General features: G+C 38.0%; 1 protein-coding gene across 3 annotated transcripts in view; it reads right to left on the minus strand.

Annotated features, from left to right (window-relative positions):
* Positions 1 to 18,893, minus strand: part of ift81 (intraflagellar transport 81 homolog) — a 28,221-nt gene that overhangs the window by 5,003 nt on the left and 4,325 nt on the right. For all 3 annotated transcript variants that reach the window (XM_038270163.1, XM_038270164.1, XM_038270162.1), the window contains exons 7-12: positions 16,383 to 16,467; positions 11,216 to 11,379; positions 11,026 to 11,121; positions 8,961 to 9,107; positions 3,288 to 3,437; positions 2,472 to 2,600 (exon numbers count right to left, since the gene is read on the minus strand). In XM_038270163.1, the coding sequence (XP_038126091.1) occupies positions 2,472 to 2,600; positions 3,288 to 3,437; positions 8,961 to 9,107; positions 11,026 to 11,121; positions 11,216 to 11,379; positions 16,383 to 16,467 (771 nt within the window). The remainder of the gene's footprint in view (positions 1 to 2,471; positions 2,601 to 3,287; positions 3,438 to 8,960; positions 9,108 to 11,025; positions 11,122 to 11,215; positions 11,380 to 16,382; positions 16,468 to 18,893) is intronic.

Below are 18,893 nucleotides of genomic sequence, written 5' to 3' on the forward strand. Positions count from 1 at the left end.
CTTTGAAGGCTTTTGTTGGTGGAAACAATGTTTTCGCCCTTCTCCCGACCGGATTTGGCAAGAGCTTGATCTATCAAACGGCTCCTCCTCTCACAGGTGTGAGTGGTTGAAATAGCACGTCAATAAAGATGACAGACAAGTGGCTTATCCAATCATATGCAAGGAGTTTTGATAAGGCCCAGCCTTCAGTAAAGGCAATTCCTATGGCGGGTTCCCAGATGTATGTGAGCGGAGCTAGGCGGAGTGAGACATGCATCTGGCTGTTGTCAGGTTAAGCAAATATAGCTGCCAGGCAAAGAAAGGATGGAGTAGCTCCACCCAACGCGCGTCAGACCCTCTTTTCGACCACGCAGCCAGAGCAACAAAGATGCTTCAGGCGAGCCTCAGAACTAAACTGGTACAAGCATCAAAAATAAAGCAGAAGACACATTTTTGCTGCTTTTGCTGCGTTCGGTGTGAACGCAGCTTAAACTCGTACAAGCAAAAATGAAGCAGCAAAAGCGTTTTTGCTGATCCTGCTGCGTTTGGTGTGAACGCAGCTTTACTGAATAAAAAAGCTAAACCAAATACTTCAGAGGCGTTCAGTTAAGTTTCTTGGGGCTATGCATCTTGGTCACAGGACGAACCCCAGCAACCTGAGCTACCCTTTCCCCACAACTCAGGCTGATTCAAATTATAATCTGTTATGGTTCAACAGTTAAAACATTAAAAATAAAAAAAACATTAAACATGGACTCAAGGTAACAACCTAGAGAAACAACCTGCGTAACAACCACAAATTCTGCTAAAATTGAATAAAACTACAACGAGGAGAGAGTAAAAACAGCTTTTCCATTAATTGCTTTATTTAGTGTTAGGAAACAAGTCTGTCCCTTAGCTTGTTGTGACAAGTCAAAATATGTAGGCTTGTACTGTGACGGTGAGCCAACATTAAACATACCACGCCCCTTAAACTGAAGCTGTTATATCAGTTACACTGTGCAACTTGCATGGTATTTATCATATTTGCCTGGAAAAAGCAAACAAGGATGATCCCAATGTTATTTCCAGTCTCACCGGTCTTAATAAAGTTTATTTAAAAAAGCCTTGCAACAATCTTTAAGCCCTTTTAAAAAGGATACTTTCACTATCCCAACTAAGCTCTACTTTGACTTGCAGAGCCATATAAAATCTTAAATAGTAAGAACTGGAATTTGTGGTCCAAACATGACGAAAATGTACAAATTTGAATAGTTTGAGATTTTTTGTGCATAACTTTGTCAAAAAGGAAAAAAATATGACTTTAATTAATTATTTAATAAAGTAAACAATCCTAGAGATGTAATTCCTGTTTTGTGTTAGTTGCATTGTCTGTTTTAACCTCAAAAAGTGGTAGAACTCATAACGCCATCCAAGGAACCTCTGAACTTGGTGCTTACGTACATATTACATACCAAGGTTGTAGAGCATTTGACCAAATCAGTTTAAACCAGCAAAACAGTCACAATGGTACAAATCTTTAATGTTGATATAGATAAAATGTTTATGGCAGTGTTAGCACAGTCATGGCTGGAAAATCCAGAATTGGAGAAAATGTAAAAGCTTGCATCTTCAATAACACGCCAGAGATAGATGTGAGCTTTAGTGCAATTCCTGTATTTATTCTAACTACCGATGCTAGAATAACTAGGTTTAAGTTTTTATATAACTACCTTCTTGGCAGCCTGTAATATTATGGATCATTATTCCCTGCCAACATTCGTGGCAGTGACATTCAACAGTCTGTATTCCTTTATCATAAACTTGAAGCCTTCATATCTTTTAATTGCTGTTACACTGTAAAATTGTCCCATCCCAGATTTGGAAACTCATAACGCCAATTAACGTTATATTGTACTTTTGCCTTCTCTCTCCACTTAATCCCTGATTATTAAATTAAGACCAACCCATGTTGGTGTTAAGAACAAAACGTTGAGACTCCTTTGGCATACGGATAAAGAGGTGCACTGCTATTGTGCCTGACAGCTGAGAGACTGAAAGCTAGAAAACAAGAACAGTTACTTTTGATAACAAACAGACATACAGTTGCAAAGTTTTTAATTATTATGATGTCCGCAAGATTAATGTCTGCAAGTGGAGGAAACTAATTTTATCCTCTCACTTTATCCCTCGGTCACACCGGAAATCAAATTTTGTGGAGATCTGTTCATACAAGGTTTATGAAAGTCTGATTATGTTCACATAACCCACAGAGCTTAAGCTATAAAATCATAAAATTACTAAAGATTTCTTTATAATATCAGACAGTCTATAATTATTATCTGTAGGAAGTAGGTTGGTTGTTCTTTACTCATTCCTACTTCCTATATATTCAGTTGAATTCCGTGAAACTAAACAGGCCAGTTTGAGCTCCTGTGATCTTTTAAAGACCAACTAATCCAGCAACTTATAAATAAGGTGTGATTTTACCAACAGGCACCAAGTATATTCACCATTTCAGACATGTCATCCAGAGTGCGACCCTTCTTCTCGTCCAGCTCGCTCTTGATGGCAGAAACCCTCTCCAGCTCCTCTTGAGTGTCGCTGTATCCCGATATACCCTTCTCAGCTTCCACAATTTGCTATGAAACCCAGGGTTAAAGAAATTACCTATGTTCAGTATATTTTATACACAAATGCACATATAGAAATCTAGAAAAAGGTGCTGCAACTTAAACATTAAAATACCTCATTATTTTTCTCTTAAAATACAAAAGCTGAAAATCCTAATGAAATATTTAGATTTTTTTCAATATGGTGCCATATACTAAACGCTTTGGAATGCAAGCCAGGTAAAAAATATATCATGATAAGAGAAATGAGAGCTGTGATAAGAGAAACCTCTTTAACTGATGTAGGGGACAAGCATGATGCTGCAGTCAAAAATAACAGCTCAGTCAACATAAAATAACCTATCAACAAGCCAGGTAATCTGACCGCACAAAGGTGCTAAGCTATTTCCATGATGCCTCTGTCACTTCTCTGTGAAAAAAAAAAAAAGGGTGCAAAAATGGATCCAGCTTTATAGCAGTGAGGGGTAGGATAACACATTTTGAATAACACAAAAGAATAAATAACTAAGGCTTTTAGATATATTTTTCAACTTAGCTGTTTAATAAAAACAGTTCCTAATAAAATTTGACATTTTATAAAAGTATGGCCAATTTCCTCCACATGTGGCCATTCTTTTACCCTTTTCTGCATCAAGCAAAATATATTTATAATGAATGTTCTACAAAAGAGTTAGAAACTGGATTTCATTTGGTTACCAATTTTTGCTGGATGGCGTCATGTCTCTGTTTGAGAATCTCCTCAGTCCGTTGGAGGACTCCATACTCTCCCCTCAGCTCTGCAATTTCCTGTCTCTTCTTCTTGTAGGTAGCTCCTTTCCTGCGCAGTTTTCCAACTAAGTGTTTCAGCTACAAAAAAAAAAAAATCTATTAGAAACACTTTATAATTTTTTTTCTTAAAACTTTCTTGAGGTAATGGGAACATATCAACAAAAATAGTAAGCCTAAATGTGACATGAGTGCACAGCTGAGACTGAAAAAGACCTTTGGAGATGATGCAGAAAAAATGGATTAGACAGCAGAGTGGCCTGAAAGCCCTGTCAGAATCTGGAAGAGACATTCTCACCTTTAACATTCATGACCAGTGCAGATGCAGTAACTATGCAACCCAATATCTACAGGGACAGGCTGTAACTCCTCCGCTATGAAGATCGGCCATAATTGAACACAGACGCGGTAGAACAGCCCCACAACTCAAAGGTGTGCTTCATGTCCCTTGGGCATCCATAAAGCCCCACGTGTGCCTTTTGTGACTGAGTATAAAGAATGAGTGGGTGGATAGCAGGCTGCATGCAGTTGTAAATGTACCTTTTTTTCTTTGCGTATTTTTAGGACATCAAAGGCAGACATGGCGGTGAGAGGAATTAGCACTGCAGAGTCATACAGCATAGCATCCATAACAATGTCTCCCTAAAACAACTGTTCTGAATGTGAAATGCAGCACAGGTGCTGGTAGCCTTATGACATCTAGCACATTCACACCTTACTTAAGTAAAAGTAAAAAGTATCCTTTAAAGAAAATAGATAAGTAACAGTAAAAAAGTATTTGGTAAAAAAATGACTAAATTACTGAGTTACTTATCAACTTGCAACTCATGAGCATAACAACTGAGTTAATATTTTACTAAATGATGTAAAGTTGAACAAAATATTAAATGATATATAAATGCTGGTATTTCAAAAAACTAAATTAAAAACAAACATATACCATACTGTGACAATAAAGAAATTAGGTAGAATAAATACTCTTTAAAGTACATTTCTTTGAATTTATAAAATTTGCAAAAACAATAGTTACAGAATGTAAAAATAGGTTAAATTACATTATACTGTTTATAAAGCCAGACTTAGAAGATGGAAAATAAAGTGAGTACATTAAGAAGAAAGGCTTTCTCTTTAAGGTGCATATTTGTTTAAAACAAGCCTGTTTCAACTCTGTCATCGCAAAGTGCTTTGGGACGATCCACCTAAAGTGGATCAAGGACACCGCTGCTGGTCTGGGGTCCCTTCATTTTGCTCACAGCTATTTTAGGATGCTTTTGATGAATTTAGCTCAGCCTTCAGCACCCCCACCTCTAATCATGACGACCCTGAAGCTGCACAAACGGGCTTCTGGAACTGCGTCTTCCTCTCCAGAAAGCCCAGATGGCAAGGATGGGGAAACACATGCCCTATTGATCCAACAATGACACACCTCAGGGTTGTGTTCTCAGTCCTGCTCTCTTCAAACATGACTGCTCCGGTATCCACAACAAAAACATAGTAGTATAGGTTGTGGATGATTCCCTCTATGGAGAGGAGATCCAAAATCTATCAGACTGAACATGCCGCTCTCTGCATACATAGAGATGGAGTGTGTGAACATCATAAAGTTACCAGACATTCACACTTCCTTTAAACTCTTTTGAACTGAGAGCACCATCCACCAGGTAAATAGATTCCCAAAAAGGGCTCTTCATCCTCAGGAAGATGAGTCCACCAGGAAAATCCACACAAATGCTCACATTTCTTTACAGGGCAATGACCAAAAGCCTCTTGAATGCTGAAATAGGCCTTAAAAGAGGGCTAGACACATTGTTAAAGATCCTACCTACATAGCAAGTGTACTGTTTGCCCCACTTCCTTCAGGACAAAGATACAGAAATTCAAAATATCAATGAGCAGTTTTTTTCCCAAGCTGTGAAAAGCGTCCACATGTAGCTCGACAAACAAAATCAAGTTTCTGTATCCTTGTTTGGGGACTTTCCATTGATTTCCATTAATATATACCCATTTCTTCATCCTAACTGTCCCCTTAAACCTAAACATTATGGTTTCATCCCTAACCCCAACCAAAACTCAATTCAAACCTTATCCATTAACCTAAGCCTAAAAAAGCATTTGTACTCATGGGGACCAGGCATCGGTCCCCATGAGAGCAGTCGGTCACAACAATGTCCTATTATTCATGGCAAATGGTTCCCACAACGTGACAAATGCATGCACACACACACCCCCAAGTTGGTTTTCACAACTCCAGAGGGGATTTTCTATTTACTTCCATTTATTAGAAGGCGATTTCTACAGCCTAACCCTGACCCTATACCGAACCTAACCATTACAGTTAAAATTGTTACCAAATTCACACCTTAAGTCCTTAACCTAACACCTAAGGCTGAAACAATAATCTCCTCCAAGGGGAACTGGTGGAAGTCCCAAAGAGGATGATCATTCCCCATGATAGTGTTTTAACAGAGAATTCTCCCCACCATGTAGGAAAAACAAGTATAAACAAACTATTCTCTAGCTATATGCAGTGAGGACCATGTGATGACTCCAATTGGCTTACCTCGGTTTAGTCATTTTCAACCGTTATATGCCCTAAACCTAACCATTACCAATGCATACCTCACGCTAACCAATTCACACTGTAACCCGTTAGAAACTGAAACTGGTCTTCACTCTTATCCTAAAACAGAAGCACACACAAACACAATCAAATGTTTCCATCCTTGTAGGGACTTACCATTGACTCCCATTCATACAGGTTCATACCTCACCTTAACCCCAACCTAAACTTCACATCCTTAGTCCTAAATGTAACACCTATCCATAAAACAGTAATTTTACCAACGGGGACCAGACATTGGTCCCCACAAGGGGCAGCCGGTCCGTGTAACATGTAATTTCTCCAAAAATAAGACCTACAATGTATCAAGACTGTATACACACACGTTTGTTATATCTAGTGAGGTCTATGTGGTGACCCCTATTGACTTTCAGTCATTTTCAAACCTTTCTATGCCCTGAACCTGGTCACAGTAACCCTAAACCACAACTAACCGAAATCTTAAAACTAAACCCAACCGTTTGTAAAATAGGTTTTGAGGACCGGCCAAAATGTCCTCAGTTTGTAAAAATGTCCTCGCTTCAGAGTTTAAAAACCTAAACTGGTCCTGACTCTTTTTCTAAATAGGAGCACACACACCCCTTGTGAAACACAGACAAACAAGATCACATAGAGACAACTATAGACAATCAGCTAACTTCATATCAGTAGAATCTGCACTTTATGTAAATATTAGAATAGAATTTCAGCATATCTTGTAAGGATGTACTTTATACATCAGGGTTTTATGTAAAAAAATCAATCTTTATAAGCATATGTATCAATAATTTTTTATTCTTGATCCATATTGTTGTAGCGCTTTTAAACCAAATTTACCAGGGGAGGCAGAGTTTTCTCATGGGGGTACAAAACTAAAGCATACAAAAGTAAAGCAATGGCTCTGGAGTTCCCAGATATAGCAGAGGAACACTGTATCATCCTATCTCTAAACAACTGAAGAGAAAAGTGCAGCACCTTCATTTATAATTTTCTATTAGAATAAAAATGTGAAGATAAAAAAAAAAATGACATAGATCCAAGAGACCAATAAATTATGGTTTCTGTGAGTCTTTATTAAGGGGACCTAAAAGGGGGGCACTGGGTCCACTGGTTCCTGTTTAGAGCTGCCTATCCACGTATGTACATCCCAATTTTTATTGATACAAATAAAACAATTTTGATTCTCATGAGCAGTCAGGATTCTTTAAAACATATTACTTTAGCTCTGAACAGATCGCATACTTTTCTGACTCTTCACTTTATTCAGGAAAAAAAATATATTTGACAGATTTAAAACAGGGTCCTATGGCGCCTTGATTGAAAACCGTTTCATGTCACTAGGAGAGCACTGCTGAGCAGAATGCAGACATGCCACTGTGCAGTTGTTTGGAGGCATGTGGTGACAGTCATCTCAATGGAAAATACCTCTGATAAGGTGATCATCTCCACCATGGCTGATGGCCCAAAATGACACAGTAGTCTGATAAAGTGAGCCTGACTCAAGCTCCACCAACTTCATTTATTCTTACTCTAAGGAGCTTTTTCTCTCTACAAAGCTCTCATTAGTGATTCAGGTCAGATTTAAATACTCTTAGTTTCAGTCTTTTGACATTATTGTGAAAAATGTATGTGTATCCCTGCTTTTGATAGCTATTGTAAAAAAAAAAAAACAGCTTTATTTTCTCGACCATCTAATTGCTTTGCATTTCATCACAGAGGACGTTGTTTTAAATCTGGACTTTTTTCTCTGGCCTACCCGAGGAGGATAAAACATCCTTGAGGTCATGTTTACACTAATATTTTACATTATCTATCCTTGACCTTCAACAGTAAATATTTAAATATCGCTTTATTTGTAAAGATCAGCCCAGTTCTGAACCTTTGCAAGTAAATGAAATAATGTTCCTTAAAAATCACACAAATGCGAAATACACAGAAAAGAGTTACCAGAAGCAGTTACCAGAAAATGGTTAAAAAATTACCCTCCACATCTGATGCAGTGGATATCAATAGTAGAGGAAATCTTCACTATGGAGAAAATGTCTTACCGCCTAAGGATCAAGTCCAAAGACCTGAAACAACACTGGAAAAAATGGCTTGATTACACAAACTGGAAAAGACTTACCCTCAATAAGACTGGATTGTCAGACAAAACTAAGAGGACCAGCGCGACCCTCACACCTCCTAAAAAATGACTTTGTTAGACTTTCGTTGTGTGTTGTCTCTTTTACTTTTTTTTTGTGTGTACTACGCAAACCTGAAAAATAATAAATAAAAAGTAAAAATAGAAAAAGAAAAATCACACAAATGCATGGTCAAAGATGGTGCTACAGAACAGATCTCATGTCAACACTCCACCGCCAACTTCAAGCCAACAAAGTTTCAATGACACATAACCATCCCCATTCATCTGCATTTCTCCGATAACACTAACTCTGCATAAAGAGGTTCAGACACTATTACGTATATTCCTCTTTTTCTTGTTCAAGAGTTTAGTTCACTACTCATGAAAGTTTGAAAGAGACCATGCTACAGGTTCTACAAAAGGAGAAGGCAGGGTACATCCTCAACAAATAATATAAAGACTGATGTTTCTGTAACCAAGCTATGCTTCATAGGTCCAAATGACGTATGCTGGAAAATTGTTACAGTGGAGATAAAAGCCAACTCTCAGGAAGTTTGTCCAGTACAGTTCCTTGCTCTGGATATTCTCGCTTTTGTTCGCTATTTGTAGCTTACATGGGAATGTAGGGGAAGAGTGGGGGAAAAAATGGATAAGTAACCTTAGACAGTGAGCTTGTCTGTGTTTGGATAAGGACGGAAATAGTCTCTTGAGTTTTTCAGTTACAACACTTTGATAAAAGCTGAAATTTTCTTTTTTTCTCTTCCAGTCTCTGACAGCAATCCAAAATGTCCAAATAGGAGGCTAAATGCTACTTCAGTAAAACTTCAAATTTGATCAATTGCATGACTCTTTGACTGTTTCAACCAAGAGAACAGTTTACCTCATCACCACGGATGATTTGTTCCCTATGCGAGCCTTGTCCCTGGTTGTCTCTCTGCTTCAGCTCCCTCTCTGCAGCCGCCAACTCCTCCCTTGCTTCCTGAAGCTCCTCCGCTTTTGACTCCTTCTTTCTCATGATAATAGAGGCCTGAAATGCAAAGATGCAGTAGATATATAAACATGAAAGAGTGATTATACGCACTCAGAGTGTATTTTGATGAAAGACTTTAAAGTCAGCGTGAATTTCTCCCCTTGCTAACTCTTATCCCAAAAATAATTTAGATAATGACACTGAAATTAAAATAACCATTTTCCATTGTTTCTTTCAAAGCATATACATAATTTCAAAGCACACTTTTCTGAAGTAGCTCATTCTGAATAAGACCCACTAAACAACCTTTACGAGTGTCACATGGATATGTGGCTGTTTGATGTTGACACTGAAAAAGGATGTGCCAAGCACGTTGGAAACAAAGATGAAATACAGATAAAACATGAGCTCTATGGAATTAAATGGAGGTAAGCAAACAATTGGAGTCATGAAGAGAGTAAACAATCCGAAGCTTACAGATGTGTAAGCATCACAGTTCATTCCCCAAGGATTTTTTGTAAATAAAGGTGATAAAGTTTATCACCAGATTAACTTAATACCCAAGTGGCTTTTCATTTAAAATAGTTAACCTAGCTGCATAGTTATTTTATTTGTAAGGATGTGTGGGTCAAGCGAAGAGCAAACATTTGATTGATAACATCTTAATATTTTTAAGTCACCCTGCAACCATAACACCTTGTAGTAATAGCCTGACTTGAAACTTAAGACACAGAACAGAGACTCTTGTGGACGAAAAAGACATACATTGACTGATAAAAATTTCACAGGGAGACAGATTGTGTGCTTGAAGTCACAATCTTAATATACAGTATTGTAGTATAGTGAAACCCCCCCACCTTCTTCAAATCAGACAAAATTATTGTCAACCTTTTGTGCTACGTTTGTGCTGCTTTGGATTTGAAGATATTAATGAAAATGTAAAGGTCAAAAGGTCAACCAGCCCCCCCACCTTATTCAAATTAGACAAGATTGGTGTCAAACGTTTGTGCAGCAAAATTTTCGTTTGTGCCACTATCGTTTTAAAGATATAAATATCTTCAAAGCCAAAGCAGCACAAACAACAATTTTTGCTGCACAAACCAGCACAAACGGTGCTGAATTAAATGACACCCATTTCGTCTGATTTGAAGAAGGTGTGGGGGGCTGGTTGACCTTTGATGACCTCTAGAAATATTTCTTTATATCTTTAAAACGATAGCGGCACAAACGAACATTTTTGCTGCACAAACCAGCACAAACGCTTGACACTAATTTTGTCTGATTTGAAGAAGGTAGGGGGGGGGCAACTTCACTCAGGTGAAAAAGTGAGTTGCCAGTGAAAACCTGAATGTCGTCAAAATTGTTGTCTGGACCAATCACATAACATTTCTGAATACATCCGCAGAAAGCTGGAGCAATATGTCTCCAAGCAGAACTTTCTCCCGACAATGCAAATTTTACACTAGACTCTTCCTGTTGCTTGCTGCATGATTTTTACTTTTTGAAATTGTATAAAGGTGATGACACAAGGCAGAGGCCTCCATTTGGACCTCAAATCATGGGGCAAATAAGAAAGGTAAGATCATTATGTATACATGAAACATTTTCCTGTTTTGCAGGGAAAACAGGCCTCGAATACAAGACAGTTGTAGCCGTTTGTAGTTTTGAAAAGATCTGATTATTCTTACAACCTTGAAAACAGAAAGCAAAGAATAAATCTACATATTTAGATAATTATTCAAATATTACTTCAATTAAAGGGTATATAATCCATTTGATAGTTTAATTTAATACAGTTTCCCTTTAGGATTAAATAACGTATTTCAAGTTTGAATTTAATTTGAATTATAAAAAAAATGGTAAAGAATAATAGTTATGCAAGGGGGAAATGGAACAGACTCTAAATTTGAAGTGAAGACATAACATAAAGTCCATTGAAAATAAAATATATCCCAGAACGTAGTGAAACCAGCACCTGCTGCCTATACAGGGTCAGTTCATCATCTATCGGGTCATTCCTCATCATCTTCTTCTCAATAAGCTGGTTTATCTGAGAGTCAACTACTTTTATCTGCAAGAATAAAACATTAAAGAAAGTTAGGTATTAATTACATCACTGTTTATAAGCGTTAAACACAAAAAAATCCCATCCTGGTGCTGCTGACCTTGTCTTCCATCTCCTGGACATCACTCTGACCCATTGCAGGCTCTGATGCTACCTTTTGCATGTACTGCACTGTGCACCTCATGGCTTTAAGCTCTTTGGGGAGTTTTTCAGTAACCATGTAGGAATTGAATGTTATTTCTTCTTCAAGTCGCTTAGTCAAATCTGAAAGACAAAAAAAGATAGTAGTCTACAACTTAAGCTTATACACTTAAAGCTCAAAGTATAATAAAATAGGGTGTAATTATACAAAATATATAAAGTTATATTTCCTCCCTACTGGTGCACCTGTTTGAGGTGTTTAGTAGCATAAAGACACCTGTCCACCCCATACTTTCAGTAAAAATCCAACTACTAACATGGCCAAGACCAAAAAGCTGCCTAAAGACACTAAAGACAAAATTGTACACCTCCGCAAGGCTGGAAAGGGCTACGGGCATGTTGCAAAGCAGCTGGTTTAAAAAAAAAGTCCACTGTCGGAGCAATCATTAGAAAATGGAAGAAACTTAACATGACTGTCAATCTCCCTGGGACTGGGGCTCCATGCAAGATTCACCTTGTGGGGTCTCAATGCTCCTAAGAAAGGTGAGAACTCAGCCCACGACTACACAGGAGGAGCTGGTCAATGACATGAAAAGAGCTGGGACCACTGTTTCCAAGGTCACTGTTGGTATTACATAAAGACATCATGGTTTGAAATCATGCATGGCGCGGAGGGTTCCCCTGCTTAAACCAGCACATGTCAAGACCCGTCTGAAGTTTGCAATGATCCTTAGGATGAAGAAGAATGATGGGTACCATACTGAAGACACCATCCCTAATGGAAAGCATGTGCGATGTGGCATCATGTTTTAGGGTAGTTTTTCTGAACGTGGGGCAGGGCGACTGCACTGTATTAAGGAGAGGATTTACCGGGGCCATGTATTGCAAGATTTTGGGTAACAACCTCCTTCCTTTAGTTAGAGCATTGAAGATGGGTTGAGGCTGGGTCTTCCAACACGACAATTACCTGAAGCAGACAGCCAGGATAACCAAGGAGTGGCTCTTTAAGACCAAATATCAAGGTTTTGCCGTAGCCTAGCTCCATCCAAATAGAAAATCTTTAGAGGGAGCTCAAACTATGTGCTCCTAATCTCTTTTCTGTCCTTCCTTTAGAGGGGCACGTGAGGGAATTGGAAGCCTGCTGGCATGCCGCCATGCTTGAGTTTGCCATGGCAAACCTGCACTGTATGCAAGCAGATGAACCTGTTGTTGTCTCATTAATTCTGTCACCAGATATAGCCCAGATAATGATTTAATATGCCCACAGAATCAATGTTGGGTCATAGATGACATCCTCAGTAAGGCGTACAATGCAGGAGCATGTGCTGTCGGCCCCAGCAACTCATTGGCAAATTTCATGTTTCCCCTTGATCAAAGTTTGATCATGCCATGTCTTTTCTCGTCCAAGCTTGTCGACAGGTCTGGCTGGTGAAGTCTCCCCTGACAGAGGCATGCAGTATGACCTAAAGCAATCTTCCCATTGTGTCAATTGAGTTGTTTGGATCAGCTGCCCTGGTGGTGCTGTTCAGGTTTGTCAGACTAACCAGGAGGTTTCTGGCCTGGGGAGAAGCCACCCCCAAAATCCGAGGGGTCCCTCTGCTGATGTGCACAGACCTGGTAGAGAATTTTGTGAGCTATTTGCTAACCATCTAGACACACTTCAGATCCTAATCGCCCCTCCTCCATGGCTCCCAAGGGCCATCAGGCTTGGAAATGATGTCACGGGGCCAGCCATTAGACATTTTCCCATCAGCAGCTCAGGTTTTGGGCTGCTCATACTGTTGATCCAATGGGAGGTTGCCACTTTGAAGGGGCAGTTATGACTGCGATCCACCTTCTCACAGCGGATCAAAATTAATGTTATCAACCACTGTAAAATCCAAAGCCATGAACCAGGAGCTTTCTGTCCTTTTGGCCAAGGACACAATAGGAGCTGTAGACCCTCTACAGCAACCTAGAGGATACTATTCAACATACTTTGCTATGCCAAATATAACAGGCGGTTTTCACCCCATTTTGGACCTAAGGGGACTTAATCAGTACCTAAGGCTGCTTCTTTTCTACATGCTCACAGCATCAGAGGTCCATTAGGCTGTTACAAGGGGATAGGGTTTACATCAGTAGATCTCCCTAACGCTTACTTTGATGTGGCTAATTACAGCAGAAAAGCGCTGCAATGTTGTGCAATTTTGTCTCTTGCCAGGGAGGGTGGCCCCTTCACCATTATCTGGTGCTCATGATTTGAGACCGCTTTGCTCCAGCAGAGGTGGATCTGTTTGTCACAGAGGAGTTGAATCATTGCCAGGGCCTGAAACTAACAAGCCAAAATATTTTTACACCTAAAATTATGATGAACGACTCAGAAAATGCATCGGAAAATGAAAATGCATTAATTACTAGAGAATACAATTTAAAGTTCTGTCGGGCTATTAAGTACATCTAACTTATGACTAGCCCCAAATAATGGCAACAATATCTCTCTTTGTGTGAATAGCATTGAGAACAGAAAATTATAGAAATACAGCCAATGATCTTACGAATAGTCTATTTTATTTACTTAACAGATAATCTAATATTTTATTTGAATAAAGTTTTGACCAACCACCAAAAAAATTATAACAACAATAATATAATTAATTCTAAATAATTATTAAGGGGCAAAACCATCATTTCAGAAGTGGGAGGGATGAATTATTCAGGGTGATCTATCAGCTTCTCACAATCAGTTTCACCTTTTCTATAAGATTCACCTTTTCTTATAAGTGAAAACCTCTTCCTTATACCCGACTGGTTTCTCCCTGCAGTGGATATTAATTGAAGGTTATAATCTCTCCCTCTATAAAGTTTATACCATTCTTCCTCCTACTTGCTTCTGGTCCATTTCTTCCCTGACTCCCCTCTCTCTATTGTTACCAAGACTTGGTTAAAAAAATAAAAACTGTTACGATTTTTTGCTTCTTCCTGGCTAGTTTTCTAAACACTGTGATGCTCAAGTTCAGCTCTGCTCTGCATCATGTCTTTTGTCAAACTTCTACATTAGCCTGTGTCTGCTCTTGTCAGTTCAAAGACAGTCCCAAAAAGAAGTTAGCGCATACTAATAACAGGTTTAACTGTTTCAATGGCTCAACAAGTGCAGGGGACAGAGAAGACAGATTGGTAGGTGCGGGAGAGATGACCCACTCGTACCCTGCGTCCATTACCCCCATGCATATTTCACTGTAATGTCAAGGTCAAAAAACTTTAAAAAAGCCAAAACTTTCACAGCATGACTAAGGGCTAAGTCCTCAAAGGACCCAGAGAAGCAAACACTCACCTCTGCTTCCTCAATTTCTTTCACTATTGCAGAAACTGGTTTTCACCAAGTTCTAGTCTGATTTGGTTTTCTTTAAGCCATACATATGGTAGTCCAGACTGTAGTGACACCAGCCAGTCTCAAACCTTAATATTCCTTACAACTTTGTAAAAACATTTTTTACATTTCTTATGAATCATTGTCTTCCACATCTATCTTTTTAGGTTGGTTACAGCCTGTGGCCTCTTGCGCCAGCGATATTTTGTTACATTTTTTTTTAATTCAAGAAAAGGGCGGGGCTTTCAGAACAGTAGAATAAGCTACTTGCTTAGTATTGGTTGTTGTCTTATTAACTACAGACCAACATGGCAGGGAGATTGAGTGTCACACTTGCCATTCACAAAAGATTCCCACATTTGGTGTGTGGGCAGGCTTTAGTTTCATGCCCTGCGCATTGCTATGTCTTAACTATTCCCTTAAAGGGACATCAGTCACTCCAGGCCAGGATGCGCTAGCTCATCCCTGTCTTTAGGTGCTCCTGTGCTCTTTTCCACATTCTGGTTCATTTGACCAGAAGAAGATTTTATATATATATATATATATATATATATATATATATATATATATATATATTTTTTTTTTTTTTTTTTTTTATTAAAGGAGAAGTTCGGTTTTTAACACTTTAAGCCCATTTTCTGTAGTGTCCAGGATGAAATCGAATGATCGACACCAAAAGTTTGACAATTGCTCCTGTCTCTGCTTTTTGGCTCATTTAGAATCACCCCCTGGCTGCTTTAGAATGGCTTGCATAGAGCATGTCCGATAATGTCCTTAAAACAACCTTAAACGTTCTTTTTTTAAAATATGCTACTCACCGGGTCGTCAGCGCTGTTCAATGACGTTCCAAAAAAAGTTTCGTAAAGAAAAAACGTTCCTGTAGTGTTTTATTTAGCATTTTGTAAATCCCATTGAGTTCTGTAGGAATAGTCAATTTTCCGCTGCCACCGGAAACGGAAATGGGGCCTGTTTACACAGTTGTAGTCTTTTCGCTTCACTCTGTGTACTCCGACGTCGAGAATCAAGAATCCACCTTTCGTATTCCATTTTCAGAGTTTTTTAAAGTGTTTAACAGAGACGTTAGCACCTCGACGTCGGAGTACACAGAGTGAAGCGAAAAGACTACAACTGTGTAAACAGGCCACATTTCCGTTTCCGGTGGCAGCGGAATATTGACTATTCCTACAGAACTCAATGGGATTTACAAAATGCTAAATAAAACACTACAGGAACGTTTTTTCTTTACGAAACTTTTTTTGGAACGTCATTGAACAGCGCTGACGACCCGGTGAGTAGCATATTTTAAAAAAAAGAACGTTTAAGGTTGTTTTAAGGACATTAACGGACATGCTCTATGCTAGCCATTCTAAAGCATTCTAAATGAGCCAAAAAGCAGAGACAGGAGCAATTGTCAAACTTTTGGTGTCGATCATTCAATTTAATCCTGGACACTACAGAAAATGGGCTTAAAGTGTAAAAAAACGAACTTCTCCTTTAAGATATAATATAACATTCGTTATATATAAACAAAGTAGCTTTTCATATCCTACAAAGCTTAAGTTAATTTAGAAACAATAACATCAATCTTTTCCTCAGCTTGGAGACCAGTATCATATGAGAACAAGATTTAACACAGAAGCCCCAGACAAATTCTTCTATGGCACAACAAGGATCAATATAATCAAAGGGTCTTGACATATATCAGCTGAGACATACTGTATGGGGTCCATTTGTCTTACAAAGCTCACACATACAGCAGAATCTTCATGCTACTTACTTTCTGGGGTGGCATCTGCTGCTGCTTGTCGCAAATCCTTCAACTGTTGCTGCAACCTCAGAAGTCTCTGCTCTTTCTGAAACAGCTGATCACACCATAACACAATTATCAATTATTACCACCATTTCAGTTGGATTCAGATCCCTGATGTCTGCATATTTAAAATGGCCAAAATCTTCTTATTCAGAGGATTTCATGTTACACCGCAGCTTGTAGCTCTGCTATTGTTAGTTCAATTTCATTCTGAGGTTTTCCTTTTCACACAAAGACCCAACACTCAGATAGGCATTTTTTTCCTTGAAAAATTCCAAACAAAGCAATCTGAGCCAAGAAAAGTAAAAACAGGTTGTCAAAAAATAAGTCTTTTTAAGTATTACAACTTCCATGAGTAGACCGTTTAGAACTCTTATAGTTTGTTTAACTTTAAGAGGATGCCCATATTTAAGAGCCAGATAAGTTGGAAAAGTGGAACATGAATAATTCTTGGCATGAAGAATTCTTTTGCCTTGGTTTACAAAAGCAGAAATGTTACTTTAAACCAGCAGGGGTGATAATGACATGGATTTACAAAGAGACAAGGAGCTTTTAATATAAAAGAAGCATTTTACATAAACACAAATTAAGGAGGTTTTATGCATTCTGGACATGTGGAAGGATGATCCAATGGCTAAGTGACATGAGAATCGAATACCTATTTAGTCTCATTAGTTATTTTAATAATATACACACTAACAGAGAAGGTCCTCTTTCTTCCCCCTTCCTCTGAAAAAGTACAAATATTTGCAGCTGATATAAAAAAAAGTTATGTTTGTTTATATTTTATAGGGTTAAATTAAACAGGGAGGAATAAACATAGGGATTAGTTGTTTCTTTTATTCAAAGTTCCAGCTTTTAATGTAACAAGGAAACACTTAAGGGATGGCTCTATAAAAAAACAAAATAAAACAAAAAAATTAACTGTCTCCTGTTCATTTTCCCAGATTTGGGAAATCCTCCTTCTGTAATGTTGAAAAGCTTAGCTACACTGACATTAACTAATGCAATAAATGCCATCTGCTCTTATCTATAAGTGACTAGATGTAAAAAAATAAAGGCCTTTTTACTGTTCCTCTTTCTATTGCTGCACAACAAAAGCTTTTTATATCTAATCTAAATAGATTTTAGTCCAAACAATTTGCCAATAGGCTATTAGCAAAGTACAGATTTAAGCACCAATTTTAGCCTAATTTACATATATATAAGTTAGGTTTTTTCGCAATAATTTACTATCCCTAACCCCAGATCAAAAATCCTATCTGCCCCATGCTTTAAACAATATTTTTCAAAAGCAAAAAGGTACTTTTTAAAACAATGTTAGATTTGAATTTATAGGAAATAACAATCTGCGGTATGGAGACCTAATCTCAAAAGGATAGCTCCAAGACAAGACCACCGGAGCTAATGTGCATTTTGTTTATTAGCATTAAGTTTATAACATGCGGACATAATTTCCAATGCCATCTATAAAGCAGTTGTTTTTTTTCTTTGTGTCTGAAGGACACGACTGTGACTGCAGGTGCCATAGAATCCAATCCCTCCGTAAAAGCTGAGAACTGAGTGTATACCAAATACAAATTTTTTTTGAGTAGCTCTCATGACATTTCCATTTCTTACTGCCATTAATACTGTAATGGCAGTAAAACTTAAATCACCAAATAATGTAAAACAGATTAGTCACGTGGTGTGTCCTTTTCTCCAGGATGCACTGCAGGGAAAGTAAACATTTAATCATGAATGCTCATTACATATTTAAGCCTACTTAGTCATTTTGATATTGGGCTAATATTGATTTTTTTTTGGGTCAGATTATACATGACTGTAAAGATACTAAGTGTAGGATCAAATCTGTATCCTTACTTAGCTGCATATAAACTGATTGTGTGTAGAGAAGTGAGAATTGAACAGTCACCCGATTCTCATAATTCTGGTGACAGTTATTGTAAGAACCAGAGCAGGAATTGCAACATTAAAGCAAAATGCTGGAAGCATTATGGTTAGTTGAGTTGGGATAATCCTCTCAACATATATCAGTGTTGTCATGTAGCCCTGTGACGAGCTCTAGGCAGAAAGGCTCACTACTAAGTGAAAGTTTGTTCAGGTTCCAAGCTTTTGTCCTCGGACTTCCAATCCCTAACTTGACCAATGGAAATCTAAATTGTTTTATTTTCTAAGAATTTGTTAAAAACAGATTTTAACATTTAGCAAAGATTAAGCACTGATCAAAACAAGACCTGGAAAACTTTTCTAAAAAAAAAGTGATCCAATGACAAGAAACAGGACAAAACAAAACAATACCCAAACACCCTCTAAAAAATCTTTATTTAAAAGTTCCTATGAAAATTTGACAGAGACAAGCCACATTAAATTGTATTCTATTGTATTTATGAAGGCAAAACAAGTTGAAAAGACAGCTCTTAAAACCTGAAAAATTTTAAATTTTGGCATAAATGGAAGTGAAGCATTTTCTGCTAA

The sequence above is a fragment of the Cyprinodon tularosa genome, unplaced genomic scaffold (assembly GCF_016077235.1).
Source record: "Cyprinodon tularosa strain WSP-4 unplaced genomic scaffold, ASM1607723v1 ctg752, whole genome shotgun sequence".
Classification (NCBI taxonomy): domain Eukaryota; kingdom Metazoa; phylum Chordata; class Actinopteri; order Cyprinodontiformes; family Cyprinodontidae; genus Cyprinodon; species Cyprinodon tularosa.